Here is a 14,398-nt window from a genome sequence, read left to right as displayed (position 1 = left end):
GCGGAGAGCGCATTGAGGGCCAATGTTTGCTCTGTTTGCACTGGTCTGCAGGCAAAGAAAGCTGCGACAGCTGCACTTACAACGCCTAGACAGTTTCAATAAATGCTTACACAGTAGATTCTAAATCCAAATATCAAATACTTGCTATCACATATTTTTCCTGATTTTTTAATAATTCATCCGGCCCCGTAAATGGGTTGTTCTTCCGTAGGCTGTTCAGGTCACGTGCTTTGTCCGTACGTCAGTCGCTTTTCCATCAGAAATGCGCTCGATTTCCGCGACTCCTCGTTGAACAAGAGTGGATTCCATACACAATGGCACCATCGGAGAATGACAGCCATAGCTCGACGCCGCGGTCTTTTACCGGCCAGACGGCCTCGGCCGAGGAAATGCTGAAGTCGCAGACTGTTGGTCTGGTCCATCTTTCCGATTTTCGCAAACGTCGCGCCGAGGTGCTGGAGCAGAAGGAAAGAGAGGCACACGATAAATCGCTGGGGAGGTTTGCATCCAGTGACTCGAGAGGCGCAACACCGTCGGCAAGCGATGCGACTGACGGGTGAGTCAAGGCGCAGTTTTCCAGTCCTTGTTGCTCGACTAACCACACGCCACAGGAATTCGACGCCACAGAGCGAAGGCCCTCCTAAGAAGAAGAAAAAGAAGAAGCCGCTAGCCAAGAGCAAGCTTTCGTTCGGAGATGAGGAGGAGGAAGAGAATACTGGGACAGATACCGCTGCTACGCCGGGCGAGTCGAGGATCGCTCGATCAGCTTCAAAGACGCCCGTTGACGATGGTTCCCTACCGTCGTCTCGTCGGATTACGCCGAATCCCAACGCACCTCCCCCGCCGAAAGCAATGACCAAGGCGACGATGAAGGCAGAGGCAGAGGCACGAGATGCTCTGCGCAAGGAGTTCCTGGCGATGCAGGAAGCCGTCAAGAACACCGAGATATTGATCCCATTTATCTTCTATGACGGAACGAATATACCCGCAGGGAGCGTCAAGGTGAAGAAGGGGGACCCCGTCTGGTTGTTCCTCGACCGATGCCGTAAGGTGGGAGCAGAGCTGGGAGTGGGTGGTAACAGCGGAGCCACCAAGGGACGCAGAGATAACCGTCGTGAATGGGCCCGAGTCAGTGTCGACGATTTGATGCTCGTCAAAGGAGAAATCATTGTCCCGCATGTGAGTGTTGCAATCTATCAGGCTCGTTGACTGTCTTCATACTAATCAACTCTCGCCCAGCATTACGAATTATACTATTTCATCGCCAACCGTGTACCCAACTTCACTCAAGCCGGTGGGCTGCTGTTCGATTATTCCAACAAGCCTCCTCCAGCCAGCGATAATCCGTTGTCGAACCCGAATGGCGAAGAACTTGAAGGAGCCGACAAAGATCCCTCGACAACCAGGGTGGTAGACAGACGGTGGTATGAGCGAAACAAGCACATCTTCCCGGCCAGTCTATGGAGGGAATATGAACCTGGTCCGGAATTCGAGGAAAAGATGCGTACGACAAAGCGTGATGCGTCTGGAAATACGTTCTTCTTTTGATCATATAAGAATACGAAAAGACAAGACTCATGAAGAAGCATGATATGTGTACATTAATACCATGATAAATTTGACAGTTCCAGGCAGGCCGTGGGAACAATCACTTTGGCTGTTTTCTTTACGCTGGTCGATCTCCTGATAACTCGACGGGTCGGCTGACTCCATTTCCCCCAAGATGCCGCTCTTCCTCTCTCCCATCAACCACTCTCGGGGTATCAACCAAACGCCACTCGCTATGGATCTGTACTTGCGTTGCAATTCCTTGAAATGTCGCGTCCAGTTGAAGGAGAGAGCTGTGGTCACTACCTGCTCGTAAGACTGTTTCACATTGACCCACCGGGTCCAAATAGTATTGACTTCTCAGGCATATATTTTGCCTCAAATGTGCAGACACCCTCGGCCTCTCGCGCCCGACCGCCGGTGAACGTCACTGTCCAGCGTGTCAATCCCTCCTTGTCAACCCAGATGACGCCGTCGCAACCGTCTTGAACCCCACGGAGGATTACAAAACGAGTGTGCTCAGTGGTCTCGATCCAAACACCATCATGGAATGTGCGGGGCGAGCCTTGCTCTTCTGGACTTATCAGACCACGCAGGAGATGTACGTTTGATGATTCTTCCGGCCCAATTCATCGTCATGCTGATGACAAGAAGCTTTTACCAGGAATTTCTCGCAAAGACGCTGACGGAGAAATACGCGACGATCAACACTCAGATGGACAAAGTGATCCATAATGCGAACACGGAGATATCAAGCCTACAGGCGCGACTCTCTGGTAGGTCGCAATCTTCCTGATGATAGGCATCGGTTGATCAAGAATCAGACATGCAAACTGCCCAGGAACAGCTTCAGAAGAAAAACCAGGAGCTTGTCGACTTGTATCGCGACAAATGCAAGAAGTTCACCCAGATTACGAACCTCTACAACTTGTTGAAATCCCGAGCCATGAGATCGCAGATGCAGACTGCTGCATCCGATACTGTATCCTCCGCGCTCAACACCATGGGAAGATCACGGAATGGTCCCCCAGTAACGGCACCCACAACTCTGCAAGCTACGTCCGTTCCTCCCCAGACCCCTGCGTTTCCGCAGAATACCTTTCCCATCAACCAAGAGGGTGTGGAACAGCTACACCGACACCAGCGCAGTGGTACTGGGAGCTCAAAGAAGACGGGGAGCGCTGTGGCCGCAATGCCGCCGCCTGGGAGACCTCTAGGCATTACAAGAATTCGTAGGTTCCTATCTATCGTCGTTGTTGAGGTTTACTGAACCGCAAAGCAGGTGAAATGCCAACTGCTACTCCACAGCACCGGACGCGCTTAACGGGCCCGTCGCGTCCGTCGACCTCAACGTCACATTTGCAGGAAAGGGTCCTATTTGAGCGCTTTCGGGCTGACCCCAATGCGAAGAAGTCGGCCCCAGATAGTCATGTGATACCGGACAGGAACGAGGCACGGGGACAATCTTTCCACCAAACAGGGCCACCTGGGATGAGGACTTTCTTTGACAGTGCAATGAGATAGTTTTTAAAGAGAGTTGGGTTTGAGGTTAGTAGCATCTGGACGCGGAAGTGGGAAAGCTGCATACTTTCTCCCATCCATTTCTTCTCCGTCCAGCCCTTTTTTTTTTTTTTATTATTCTTCTTGTTCTTCTCCTTCTTCTCCTTCTTCTCCTCTTTCAGCATGCCTTGCAAATTCAATCAGTATATAATATATAGAAGTTTAGTAATACATCCCACGATAAATGATCACTGGAGCTACGACGGGATATATATAAATAGTCCGGCCGATAAAGTGTCGTTTTTATATTTCCGAACAAGAAAATTATCACCTAGTTGAAAAAGGCAGAGTACAGAGTACACGCATAACGCTGTACAATAAAAATAAAACATGACCATGGAGTCTATAGTTCTATTTAAAATCTAGGGTTATGATGTCACTTTGCCGCGTGCTGATTATCGCGGCTTCCATTCGTCCGGCAGGAATCTTCCGCCTCCGCTGCGCTGCTCGACAACAACTGAACATGATAGACCTTGGGCAGAATTATGGAATCGCGAAATGGGTATGTATGACCGGAGAATTTCTCCATCTGACTATGTACTCAATTCTCCGAAGATACTACCATATCGACTAAATCAAGACTAGTTAATCCGAACACAACAGTCAACCCAGCTAGTAGATATCTCTACGCCGTGTGTACCGGTAACTACATCATTGATAAACCCAACAATAGACTTGATTAACCTACGAACTAATTCCCCATCCCCCTCCCTCTTAGATCGCACGCCCCTCGATCGACTAACGGAAACCCTGCAAGCCTCGACTGCAAAGGCCCGTCCCGTCCACCCACTCCAAGACCATCCACATCCACACGCCCGAAGCCTCCCGCCTCGGACGTGCGGAAGTCCAACCACCACAACCACCAGCCAAGGGAAAAAAAGGAATCCACAACCCACCTTGATCTTGATCTCGATGCTAAATCTAATCTTAGATCTGATGCAGGGGCAAAAAAAAATACAAAAATAAAATAAACTTAAGCTCGTAGCTCTGGTGGACCCTGGGTTAGTGGTAATTTTTTCCTGGTGCTTATTTGGACGTCTTGTATTTTTTACTTCCTCGTCTACCTACCTGCCTTGCACTTCTTGTATAGGGAGGGCATTTCTTGGCATTCACACTCTCACTATTGATCATTCTTACCTGCTATTTGCTTCTCTTTTACACAGGACATAGTTTATAATTATGGGCTCGGCATGATATATTGAAAGTATTTTTGAATATGATCGGGGCCAATGAATCTATAAAATCTCGCTTAGAACGTGCAGGTCTATGCTGCTAGAACAGTGATTCTGGCAGAGTATGCATCGCACACAAAAACGCAGAGCTACGAGTATTACTCAATCTGAATGTGGACGTAATCGTGTCTTGTATTAAACGACTAACTTCATAGACTCTGCTGGAACCAAGTCTAGAACACCAACTCCAGTACAATGGATATCCCCCTCCTCCAATCGCTCTATCGACCGAGGACTGTATCTTCCCGTCTTCCATTTGGACTTTACCCACAAGTAAAAAAAAAAAGTGAATATATGAAAAAAAGAGTAACCATATCATGCCATGCGTTCAGGAATATAACAAAAGGAGACACACATAAGATTAAATTAAATAAAAAGCAAGGGCGAAAGAAAAAAGAAGTCTTTTCTTTTTCTAAGCACCGAACTCCTTGACGTCGGACTTCTTGCCGAGCAGCGCAAGGGGGACGATACCACTGACGTGCATCTCGGGTCCGTACACATGCATGTTGAGACCCAGCTCCTCACCGACGGCCTTGATGTTCTTCAGACCCTCCTGGTAGTTGGGACCGGCACGACGGACCCAGATCTGGACCTTGTGCTCGTTCAGGACGGGGGCAACCTCACGCAGAGCGCGGATGACACCCTTGAAGGTGGAGGCGACGTTGGTGAAGTTGGCAATACCACCACCGATGAAGAGGACCTTGCCGTCGGGGTGGGTGGGGGCGCGCAGCATCAGGTCAAGGACCGTGCGGGCGTAGTTGAAGGTCTGCGTCTCGGTGGGAGCACCGGAGTACTCACCGTAGTTGGCGAGCTCGCTGACGAAGCCAGCCGAGGCAATGGCATCGGCGTACACGACGGAAGCACCACCACCGGCAACCAGGGTCCAGACACGGCCGTTGGCGTTGAGGACGGTGAGCTTGAGGGAAGCACCGGTCTTGGCGTCCATGTCGGAGATGAACTTCTCCTCCTTGCTCAGCTCACGACCGAAAGGAGCGGGGAACTCCATGGGAGGACCGGCGTCAACGTTGACCTTGTCGTCCAGGGAGGGAGCAGCCAGACCCAGGTTGGCGGGGCTGCGGGCAATAGCCCACTTGGTGCCGCACTCGAACTCAGCGGTCTGGTCGAGCTTAGCAGCCAGATCCAGGAAGTGGACCTCGGCGGAGGTGGCGTCCGCGTTGGGAATGACCACCAGAGGGTTGATCTCCAGGTAGGTGAACTGGCAGTCGACGTAGACGGCGTACAGGCGGGAGATGAAGTCCACCAGGACGTTGTGGACACCCTTGGGCACCTTGCTCAGCAGAGCAGCGGCAATCTCCTCGTTGGAGGGGTAGTTCTTGAGGTTGACGGGGATGAGGAGCTTCTCGGCCTTAGCATCGACATCACCAACGTCGACACCACCCTCGTGAGTGAAGAGGATCCAGTCACCCTAGCAAAGACCGTTAGTTCATGTTTCATGAACCATCTTTCCAAAACTGCAGGACCACGGTGTATGAACTTACCTCACGCACGGAGTTGATGTTGATGTAGTACTCAGTCTCCTGAGGGTGGGGGACGAAAGGCTCGACCAGGAACTGACGGAGGACACCGGTGACGGTCTCAACCTGGACGTCCTTGGCGGCGCGGGCCTCAATCCACTCTCTGGCCTCAGCCCAGGTCTTGTTCAGAGCGAGCAGACCGCTCTTGCCTCGTCGCTTGATCAATTGATCGGGCTTAGCGACGAACTTGGAACCGGCAGCCAACAACCACGGGTAGGAGACCTCAGCCTGGTCGAGGACGTCCTTGACGGCGGCATCTTCGGGGAAGTAGATGGAGGCAAGACGAGAGGGAGGGTTGTGGGTGGTGGAGGGAGGGAGAGGAGTCGGCTTGATGACGGGGGCACGAGTGAGGTGGTAGTTGAGGATGGCCTTGCCATCAGCTTCGAGGATCGACTTGGCGGACATGATGAATAGATGAGAAGTATGGAGGGATGAGGGAGGAGAGGATCAGAGGAGAGAAGCGGAAGGGAGAAGGAGAGAGGTCTAGAGAGATGATTGTCAGAGTGAGAGAAAGAGATATGGGAAAGTCAACCCCAGATTAAGAGTAGGTCAAAGGTAGGAGTATAGGACAGGAGGGAAATTGGAGGGGAAGGAAAGAGAAGAGGAAAACAAAAAATGGGCTTGTTTTAATCCCAGGCTTGGCGGTAATAAAGGATAAGTCACCGAAAGAAGAGAGAAATTTACGGATAGGGGAAGAATTCTGGGAAAAAAAAAAAAAGAAAAGAAAAGAAAAGAAAAAAAATACTGACCGAGAATTGACGGGATTGTTGTCTGTTGATACTCGATACGAGCAGATACACCGCCTGTACAGGGCCGAGCTCGGGCAGAGAGCGGGTCTCTCTCCCTCCCTAAGCAGGCTTAGCGGCGTTGAGGTGGGGGAAAAGCGGGCCGGAGTTAAGAGGACTCAACTGGAAGTTCGTTGGGGACTTTGCTCGCCGCGGGTATTTAGGCCTCAGTATCTGCCCTACGCTGTAGCCTCAATACTGAACCCCCTTTGACGGGCCTTTTTGCGTCCTCACGGCCTGCTCCGGAGGCCATGCGCCTTTTTTGTTGGGTTCGGCTTCGGCTCTGTTGACGAGGCCGTCCGACGCCACGGCCAAAATGGTCTGATATTGTAGTTCCCACGGTGTGCGTACGGAGTATGAGGTCGCTGTATACTTTTCCCCAGTGATGTCACTCTTCAGTCGCCATATGGGAAATCTGGGCACTTGTTGTCCCTTCTAGAAAAATCGCCTCTCTTACTGGAAAGGGCCTCAGCTCCTAACCGATCCGGCAAAATGATGCCTGAGGCGTCATGGCCAGTGCCCGGCTAAGACGAGACCGCCTGATCGAGTAGAGTCGGTGAGCATCGCCTCGAAGGACAGCTACCTACGGAGTACACAGTAGTTTGGTGGCGTCTCCAGTTTCCAGGCGATCCCCACTGCGCTGGTCCCAACCGGAACGCCTCCAGGTGGGCAGGGACGAGATATTCGCCGTATTCCGGAGTACGGGGCCGCCCGAAGCTCATCTGCAGCGGTGTCGAGCCCGAGCGAGCATGCAGACTTTGTTGAGATCCGCCCCTAGGACTGGATGTACTCGGTAGTTTGTATACTTCCTATACGGGTGCCTGGCCACCGTCGGATCGCCCCATCAGTTTATTATTATCTTCTCGCTAGTTTCAACTGGAGGTTTCTCAGGTACGATACCGTACAGGCCGAGCATGCCTGACCCCATCGCAATCCCGATATCGTTGCCCCTCCATTGTTTTTTTTTTTTTTTTTTTTTAGTCGGAGAGTTTTTTTATTTTATTTTATTTTATTTTTAATTGATTTTATTATTTTATTATTTTACTATTTTATTTTTCTTTCAAAATTACAGCTGTATTGCCCTCGAACTATTATTACTCCCATCCATTCGACTTTCTCCATTTCTTTCCCATCAAATCCTCCATCTCTTGGGTTTCTTGTCATTTCCCTCCTTTCCTCTCTCCCATACTTCCCCCTCCTTCTTCCTAGGTTGCTGTCATTATTGCAACTTACTCCTCAACCTACTTCTCCTCTTCCTCTCTTCCTCTCTATCTAATAATACTTTTAATTCTCTTTTAACGATTTGTGTTTAGAGCTCTGTTGACAGGTATGTGAAGAGTCATTTCCAATCAATCTGTTGCTGGCGGACATCCACCGTCATTGTTATGTACAACCAGATGCTGACTCTCCCCGAATTGACAGAGTATTCGATCATCATGCCTGCTTCTGCTCCTCTGGTCAGCGCCGGCGGCTCTAACGCCAACGACAACATCACCCGCTTCGAACCCCCCAGCCGAGTGCTCTCCCCTCACAGCCATACCCTCTTCCACAACAAGACAAGATGTTTCGTCTAGTAAGTGCCCGGATACTCGAGGTCATCGGCGAAGGACGGGAGCTGACGGTCATCGCAGCGGTATGCAGCCCCGTGCTGTCCAGGGTATGCTCGACTTCGACTTCATCTGCAAGCGTAGCACGCCCTCCGTCGCCGGTATCATCTACACCTTCGGTGGTCAGTTCGTGAGCAAGATGTATGGAATACCCCCCGCATTGTCCTTGGCCTGGAATACTGACCCCGTATACAGGTACTGGGGAACCAGCGAGACCCTCCTGCCCGTCTACCAGGATGTCTCCAAGGCCATGGCCAAGCACCCCGACGTTGACACCGTTGTCAACTTCGCCTCTTCCCGTTCCGTCTACAGCTCCACCATGGAGTTGATGCAGTGCCCCCAGATCAAGTCGATCGCCATCATTGCCGAGGGTGTCCCCGAGCGTGTATGTGATACTCAAAGCTCTCGCATTGAGAACCCCCAGCTAATCGAATGTACAGCGTGCTCGTGAGATCCTGGTTACCGCCAAGGAGAAGGGCATCACCATCATTGGTCCCGCTACCGTCGGAGGTATCAAGCCCGGTGCTTTCAAGATCGGTAACACCGGTGGTATGATGGACAACATCGTTGCCTCCAAGCTCTACCGCAAGGGTTCCGTTGGTTACGTCTCCAAGTCCGGTGGTATGTCCAACGAGTTGAACAACATCATCTCCCAGAACACCGACGGTGTCTACGAGGGTGTCGCCATCGGTGGTGACCGTTACCCCGGTACCACCTTCATCGACCACCTGCTCCGTTACCAGGCCGAGCCCGAGTGCAAGATCCTGCTCTTGCTTGGTGAGGTCGGTGGTGTTGAGGAGTACCGTGTCATCGAGGCCGTCAAGAACGGTACCATCACCAAGCCCATCGTCGCCTGGGCCATCGGTACCTGCGCCAGCATGTTCAAGACGGAGGTTCAGTTCGGTCACGCCGGTGCCTCTGCCAACTCCCAGCTGGAGACCGCTGTGAACAAGAACCAGGCCATGCGTGAGGCTGGTATCCACGTCCCCGAGACCTTCGAGGACCTGCCCCAGATCCTGAAGGAGGTCTACGACGCCGAGGTCCAGAAGGGTGTCATCAAGCCCCAGCCCGAGCCCGCTGTTCCCAAGATCCCCATTGACTACTCGTGGGCCCAGGAGCTGGGTCTCGTCCGTAAGCCCGCTGCTTTCATCTCCACCATCTCCGACGACCGTGGCCAGGAGCTCCTGTACGCCGGTATGCCCATCTCCGATGTCTTCAAGGAGGACATTGGTATCGGTGGTGTCATGTCTCTTCTGTGGTTCCGTCGCCGCCTGCCCCGCTTCGCCAGCAAGTTCCTGGAGATGGTTCTCATGCTCACTGCCGACCACGGTCCCGCCGTGTCCGGTGCCATGAACACCATCATCACCACCCGTGCCGGCAAGGACCTGATCAGTGCCCTGGTCTCCGGTCTGCTGACCATCGGTTCCCGCTTCGGTGGTGCCCTTGACGGTGCCGCCGAGGAGTTCACCAAGGCCTTTGACAAGGGTCTCAGCCCCCGTGACTTCGTCGACGGCATGCGCAAGGAGAACAAGCTGAGTACGTTGTCCCTTGATCTTCAAACTCTATCTCCGCGAGTGCTTTAGCTAACCTACTTATAGTCCCCGGTATTGGTCACCGTATCAAGTCTCGTAACAACCCCGATCTGCGTGTCGAGCTGGTCAAGGAGTACGCCAAGAAGCACTTCCCCAGCACCAAGCTGCTCGACTACGCCATTGCTGTCGAGACCGTCACTACCTCCAAGAAGGACAACCTGATCCTGAACGTTGACGGCTGTGTCGCTGTCTGCTTCGTCGACCTCATGCGCCACTGCGGTGCTTTCTCCCCCGAGGAGGTTGAGGACTACATGCGCATGGGTGTCCTGAACGGTCTCTTCGTTCTCGGCCGTAGCATGGGTCTGATTGCCCACTACCTCGACCAGAAGCGTCTGCGTACCGGTCTGTACCGTCACCCCTGGGACGACATCACCTACCTCCTCCCCGCCCTCCAGAAGGGTGGCTCGGAAGGCCGTGTCGAGGTCAACCTCTAATTACCTATACCGAATTATTAATACTTTGATTTTCCTTTTTCTTTTTCTTATGCGGTGGAAGTGGCCAGTGTGGGATGCTGGTAATTTCGTCAAAATCCGTCATGTTATCTGACGTTGGAGTTATGATGGCTTGCGTTTTGCATTTGATTTCCTTTTTCTCTTTTCCTTTTCCAACATACAATATAGTGTGCACATGTGGCATGACCAGCTGATAAGGTTGATGAATTCTACGCAACTGAGCATGGTGCAGTAAGCATCTGGTTTTAGACGAATCACAAGACGGCAGTTGACCGTTCAATTCAATGTTTCTAAGTGAGTCCGGTAGTTGTAATCCTAGTGTAGCATATCTTGTCAATATTCTTAGTCCCTCGGCGGACTGTTCTTCTGGCGTCCTTCTGGAAGGGAACGAAGATCTGCCGCTTTCCCCACTTCGGATTTGGCGAAAAGCCTGACCTGTCGGACTTCATACTCCATCAAACCAACCTTCAATTCTCCCTTCAAACAAACTCTTCGACTTTCGAATCCCCGCGACTACCTTAACCTCCTAACCTACTGACCCATTACAAATCAAATCATAAAGCTCCAACCACCACCACCACCCAACCCTTCAGAAACCGAACAATGGTCCGCCTAAAACACCGCTACCTCCTCCTCGACATCCTCTACCCCGACCCATCAACGTGGCCCTCAACAACAACGCAGCACAAAAATGTCTCTTCGAAATCACAATCCCAGATCCAGATCCACGCGCCGACATCCGACGCGCTAACGCCCGGTCTCCTGGCCAAGATGGTGCGCGAAGAAGTCGCAGAAACCTTTGGCGATTGGGGCATCGGTCGACTCGGTGGTGTTGGGGCTGGTGGTGTGAGTGGTACGTTTCCTCCTCCTCTTTTTTTTTCTATTCATCTTCATCATCTATTCCCTGATCTATAATATCCTAAACCCATTTAACTAACGTGCATTTGATTATGATATAGTGAAATACCTCTCCCCCGCAACATCCACCGCAATAATCCGCTGCCCCCGCGCCTCCTTCCGCCTCGTCTGGACAGCCCTCACATACATGTCGCACGTACCTGAATACGGCAACCCGAGTCGCTCGAAAGGCGCGGGGCCGGCGCTGACGAGACCGTGCGTGTTTCGCGTGATCCGGGTCTCCGGGACGATGCGGAAGGCGGAGGAGGAGGCGATTCGGCGCGCGAGGAGGGAGATTGTGCGGTTGCGCGAGGCCGAGGAGGTGGGGGTTTTGGGGGATTTGGTTGGGGGGTTGGGGGAGGATCCGGGTTCTGGTGCGGTGGTTGTGGATGATGGGGAGGATGAGGACATGGACATGGAGAGTGATGATGATTGATTACTCAACGCAAGAGAGGACGGTCAAGAACGAAGCATTAGTCATGATTGGGCGAGGTTTTTTGGAAGTCATTAGAAGATACCCTATGATACACACATGTATAGTATAGAAACGAGCAAGATGTCATGTCATGATTTGCGCACCACCTTCACACCCCCGTCGGGGATCGGCCCTCGCCCGAAATCGTCATCGTAATCATCTCCAAAGTCATCGGCCGGCGCAGTCGCCCCGGCAGCTCGCGCAGCCTCCTCTTTCGCCTTCGCCTCGGCTTCCAGCTCCTCGAGCTCCTTCGCGTCGTACTCGTCTTTCGCATCGATCCACCGTTCCTGGACGTCGCGCACATCCATCGTGCCGAGTCCTTCCCGCACAGCGACCTGCCAGATACTATCGTTGGCGCCCTCCGCCGGCCCAAACACATACCCGCTGGCGCGGTCGATCACGCGCAGGAGACTCATCATGCTCTTCTTATCTTCCACCGCCAGCGTCTCGAAGGCGACCAGCCCGAATTCCTCCACGAGTTCAACGATGGCGTTGTTCAGCGGTCCGAATTTCTCGTGCGACAGGCGGGAGGACTCGGATTCGAGATGCGGGAGAAGATAGGAGAGGTCTTGCACTTCGGTGTAGAAGTCTAGATTGAACGGGAGGGGCGAGTAGTTCGAGAGGTTATCGATCTTGGTCAGGACGTTGAGATGGGGGAGGTCCATTTGGAGCATGGCGCGGAGGGAGAGGAGGAGGGCGGAGATGTACATCGAAGGGAGGGTGAGGTTGTAGGAGTCGATTAGGTGGATGACGACCAACTGTTGTTTCCTGTTAGCGGGGTGTCTCTAAATACCATGAGATAAAGGGAAAGAGTATACGCACTCGATATCCCAGCTTCTGCAACCTGAAAAAGATATTGCGTAACGACGAATGATGCGTGAAGATCTCAACTTGTCCAGGACAGTCAAATAGAACATAATCCTCTATACCCGCCAACATAGTTCGTCAGTAGATGGAGCAATATCGATATGGCATCGCAAGAATGCGCCTACCTCCGAGCTCTTTCAACCCCTCCTCCAGCCACTCGTAGTTTTCCTCCACCTCCTCCATGGCATACAGAATGCCTCCATTCGGACCCAGATGGTCCTCGCTCATGACCTCCTCCAGCGTAACGAGATCGCGGACGTCCAGCGCACACGGATACGACGTCTTATCATTTGCGGGGTCCAGATTCACGATCGAACATTTGCGGCCAATCGCCCCGAGGAACTGATGCATTCCATTGCAGTACGTGGACTTGCCCGCACCGGGGGGTCCGATGACCAGCTGTGCAAAGGGCATGTTGAAGCACCGAAGAAGAAGGAGGGGCTCGGATAATCGACTGCAAAAGTGGAGGGAGGATCTCGAAGCTGGCCGATAATGGCGGGGAGAATCTCCAAAGGCGGTGGTTACTGGCAGAAAACGGCCTGAAAGAACGAAGCTTCGATGACGCCGGGCGATCCACGTCCGTTAGACGCAGCGCGCCAATTCTACGCCTTGGTCCCAAATTATGGCATCAAGTAAGTCCCCTGCTTATACCCAAAGGAGACCGGAAATCCTCATCATCTTTCAGATCAATTCACCGTCGCTTCACCGCCGTCCGACGCCATCTCGGCGCTGAAGTTCTCCCCCGATCCCAATTCGACGCGATTCGTGGTATCGTCATGGGATAAGAACGTCTACCTGTACGAGCTGCGCGACGAGAACGGAAATGTCGGGGAGGGCAAGCTGTTACAAACATTCGAGCATCGCGCCCCGGTGCTGGACGTGTGCTTTGGCGCAAACGAGGATGAGATCTACACGGCTGGATTGGACTGGGACGTCAAGAAGTGAGTGCCGCCCGATCGGACAACACTGTTGGACATGGGATGCTAACAGCATACAGAATCGACATCGCCTCGTCGACCCAAACAGTACTGAGCAGCCACGACGCCGGCGTCCGAAGCGTTGTCTACAGCAAGGAACACAGCCTGGTGATCTCGGCCTCCTGGGATTCGACATTACATGTGCACCGCACTGACGGCACCGACTCCATACCCGCGATCATCCCCCTCCCCTCCAAGCCCTTTTCCATGTCCCTCACCGCCACGAAACTGGTCGTCGCCATGGCCTCGCGCGCGCTGAATATCTACGATCTGAAAGCCCTGGCGCTGCTCACGGCGCAGGCGGAGGGGGCGGTCCCGAACAAGGTCGAGGTGGAGCCGTGGCAGCGGCGGGAGAGCAGTCTCAAGTTCATGACGCGCAGCGTAGCCTGCATGCCGGACGATGCGGGATATGCGTCGTCGAGCATCGAAGGGCGCGTGGCGGTGGAGTGGTTCGACCCGTCCGCCGAGTCGCAGGCGCGGAAGTACGCGTTCAAGTGTCATCGACAGACGGCGGATGATGTGGACGTGGTGTTCCCGGTGAACTCGCTGTCGTTCCATCCGGTTCACGGCACCTTTGCGTCGGGCGGCGGGGACGGAGTGGTCGCTCTGTGGGATGGCATCGCGAAGAGGAGAATCCGACAGTACCAGAAGTACCCGTCGAGCGTGGCCGCGGTGGACTTTAGCAGCAACGGAAAGTATCTGGCGGTGGCCATCAGCCCCGGGTTTGAAGATGGAAAGGACGACGTGGCCGAGGGCACGGTTGCGATCTACGTGCGAGAGCTGGGAGAGACGGAGGCGAAGGGGAAGGGCGCTAAATAAATAATCGCAAGTAAGTCGCCGCTATAATGAATGTTGTGATTGCTTATAATTA

General features: G+C 53.1%; 8 protein-coding genes across 8 annotated transcripts; 6 read left to right on the top strand and 2 right to left on the bottom strand.

The window, feature by feature from the left end:
- Positions 1-314: 314 nt before the first annotated feature.
- On the top strand, positions 315-560 carry LDX57_002780 (uncharacterized protein; the record flags this gene model as incomplete). The annotated part of the gene is made up of 1 exon (XM_046084426.1): positions 315-560. One exon carries the CDS (start codon positions 315-317, stop codon positions 558-560), a length of 246 nt encoding a protein of 81 aa, XP_045940389.1.
- Positions 561-852: 292 nt separating this feature from the next.
- LDX57_002779 (FAM50/XAP5 family protein) lies at positions 853-1,548 on the top strand (the record flags this gene model as incomplete). The annotated part of the gene is made up of 2 exons (XM_046084425.1): positions 853-1,179; positions 1,240-1,548. 2 exons carry the CDS (start codon positions 853-855, stop codon positions 1,546-1,548), a joined length of 636 nt encoding a protein of 211 aa, XP_045940388.1.
- Positions 1,549-2,093: 545 nt separating this feature from the next.
- LDX57_002778 (uncharacterized protein) lies at positions 2,094-2,930 on the top strand (the record flags this gene model as incomplete). The annotated part of the gene is made up of 4 exons (XM_046084424.1): positions 2,094-2,149; positions 2,203-2,324; positions 2,373-2,780; positions 2,857-2,930. 4 exons carry the CDS (start codon positions 2,094-2,096, stop codon positions 2,928-2,930), a joined length of 660 nt encoding a protein of 219 aa, XP_045940387.1.
- Positions 2,931-4,752: 1,822 nt separating this feature from the next.
- aclA (putative ATP citrate lyase subunit (Acl)) lies at positions 4,753-6,280 on the bottom strand (the record flags this gene model as incomplete). The annotated part of the gene is made up of 2 exons (XM_046084423.1): positions 4,753-5,766; positions 5,840-6,280. The coding sequence occupies 2 exons, from the start codon at positions 6,278-6,280 to the stop codon at positions 4,753-4,755; spliced, it is 1,455 nt and encodes a 484-aa protein (XP_045940386.1).
- Positions 6,281-8,080: 1,800 nt separating this feature from the next.
- Positions 8,081-10,601, top strand: acl1 (putative ATP citrate lyase, subunit 1). Its single transcript, XM_046084422.1, has 4 exons — positions 8,081-8,233; positions 8,292-8,652; positions 8,708-9,803; positions 9,866-10,601. Exons 1-4 carry the CDS (start codon positions 8,097-8,099, stop codon positions 10,291-10,293), a joined length of 2,022 nt encoding a protein of 673 aa, XP_045940385.1. The 5' UTR covers positions 8,081-8,096; the 3' UTR covers positions 10,294-10,601.
- Positions 10,539-11,644, top strand: POP5 (Rpp14/Pop5 family protein; the record flags this gene model as incomplete). The annotated part of the gene is made up of 2 exons (XM_046084421.1): positions 10,539-11,164; positions 11,271-11,644. The coding sequence occupies exons 1-2, from the start codon at positions 10,915-10,917 to the stop codon at positions 11,642-11,644; spliced, it is 624 nt and encodes a 207-aa protein (XP_045940384.1). The 5' UTR covers positions 10,539-10,914.
- Positions 11,645-11,772: 128 nt separating this feature from the next.
- LDX57_002774 (GTPase GPN2) lies at positions 11,773-12,964 on the bottom strand (the record flags this gene model as incomplete). The annotated part of the gene is made up of 3 exons (XM_046084420.1): positions 11,773-12,441; positions 12,506-12,606; positions 12,676-12,964. 3 exons carry the CDS (start codon positions 12,962-12,964, stop codon positions 11,773-11,775), a joined length of 1,059 nt encoding a protein of 352 aa, XP_045940383.1.
- Positions 12,965-13,172: 208 nt separating this feature from the next.
- BUB3 (WD40 repeat domain-containing protein) lies at positions 13,173-14,346 on the top strand (the record flags this gene model as incomplete). The annotated part of the gene is made up of 3 exons (XM_046084419.1): positions 13,173-13,182; positions 13,236-13,491; positions 13,548-14,346. The coding sequence occupies 3 exons, from the start codon at positions 13,173-13,175 to the stop codon at positions 14,344-14,346; spliced, it is 1,065 nt and encodes a 354-aa protein (XP_045940382.1).
- Between the last annotated feature and the right edge of the window lie 52 nt (positions 14,347-14,398).

The sequence above is a fragment of the Aspergillus melleus genome (genome assembly GCF_016097325.1).
Source record: "Aspergillus melleus strain CBS 546.65 chromosome Unknown contig1, whole genome shotgun sequence".
NCBI lineage: Eukaryota > Fungi > Ascomycota > Eurotiomycetes > Eurotiales > Aspergillaceae > Aspergillus > Aspergillus melleus.
The sequence above is the reverse complement of the archived record's forward strand: the minus strand, read 5'-3'. Positions and strand labels throughout refer to the sequence as shown.